Below are 858 nucleotides of genomic sequence, written 5' to 3'. Positions count from 1 at the left end.
ATACTCCCCATTTAGGTGCTGGGTCAACACGAGAACACCAGAAAGTAACCCGTTGAAATATTTGCAATCGAAAAACAAATACAAATTTTTGTCGATGGTGGGATTCGAACCCGGGACCTTCTGCATGGCAAGCAAGCGCGTTACCACTGGACTAACCGTGCCCCGTTCCATTTATTCGACGGGTTGATTCAACAGGCCTTCTATGGGCTGAAAAAATATTGATGAATTCCACTGTAGGTACTAGTTCTCATTTACCTGTGAAAGTCGTTCATTAAGTTTGATGAGGGCTTCAGTCTCCCCTCCCAACCATCGTATAAGAGGATCACCGAAGTCCGTTTCCGGGTACTTGTGGAATTGTTCTGGTTTGGGTACGGTCTGAAATAGACTGACCTCTCTCTGTAGTGACTCAGACATGGTGCCGAATGTAACGTGTCTGAAGTCAATGTCCTCTTTAGGACGCGGTGGCAGACCTGAGATAATAGTAACAGATGGAAATCAGTCAAGGAAGAAAAACTGCGTGGGAGCCGCAAGACAAGAGTTTAAACATGGAAGGTGGCGCTCGAATTCAATGATATGTTACGTAATGGTATTTCAGAAGATGATACTTTTTTATACATGGGCAAATAAAAATAAATCACACGTCCTATTTTGGAGTTGAAAAAAAAGAAGTCAGTTGAATACAAATACCGGACGGATCACGGAAGTTAAGCAACGTCTTGCATGGTTGATATCTGGACGGGTGACTGCCTGGGCCTGAGGTGCTGGGTTCAAATCCCGGTCGGGACGGAAATACTTACCAATACAGGATACTGTATGCAGGTACATCTTATAGGTGAGAGGCGGTACATTGCCATTGGT

At 44.5% G+C, this 858-nt stretch overlaps 1 protein-coding gene across 1 annotated transcript; it reads right to left on the bottom strand.

Moving 5' to 3' along the window:
• Positions 1–240: 240 nt before the first annotated feature.
• LOC103523402 (cryptochrome-1-like) lies at positions 241–852 on the bottom strand. The gene is made up of 2 exons (XM_008488451.2): positions 798–852; positions 241–470 (listed from the first exon to the last, which is right to left on the bottom strand). Exons 1-2 carry the CDS (start codon positions 823–825, stop codon positions 241–243), a joined length of 258 nt encoding a protein of 85 aa, XP_008486673.2. The 5' UTR covers positions 826–852.
• Between the last annotated feature and the right edge of the window lie 6 nt (positions 853–858).

This window comes from Diaphorina citri, unplaced genomic scaffold (genome assembly GCF_000475195.1).
Source record: "Diaphorina citri unplaced genomic scaffold, Diaci psyllid genome assembly version 1.1 scaffold21953, whole genome shotgun sequence".
NCBI classification, from domain to species: Eukaryota; Metazoa; Arthropoda; class Insecta; order Hemiptera; family Psyllidae; genus Diaphorina; species Diaphorina citri.
Note: the sequence above shows the minus strand (reverse complement) of the source record. Positions and strands in the feature narration are given on the sequence as shown.

Coding starts and splice junctions, on each gene's coding strand:
- LOC103523402 (XM_008488451.2), bottom strand. CDS start 825: ATGTACCTGCATACAGTATCCTGTATTG. Junction 471..797: donor GCATACAGTATCCTGTATTG/GTAAGTATTTCC, acceptor CTATTATCTCAG/GTCTGCCACCGCGTCCTAAA.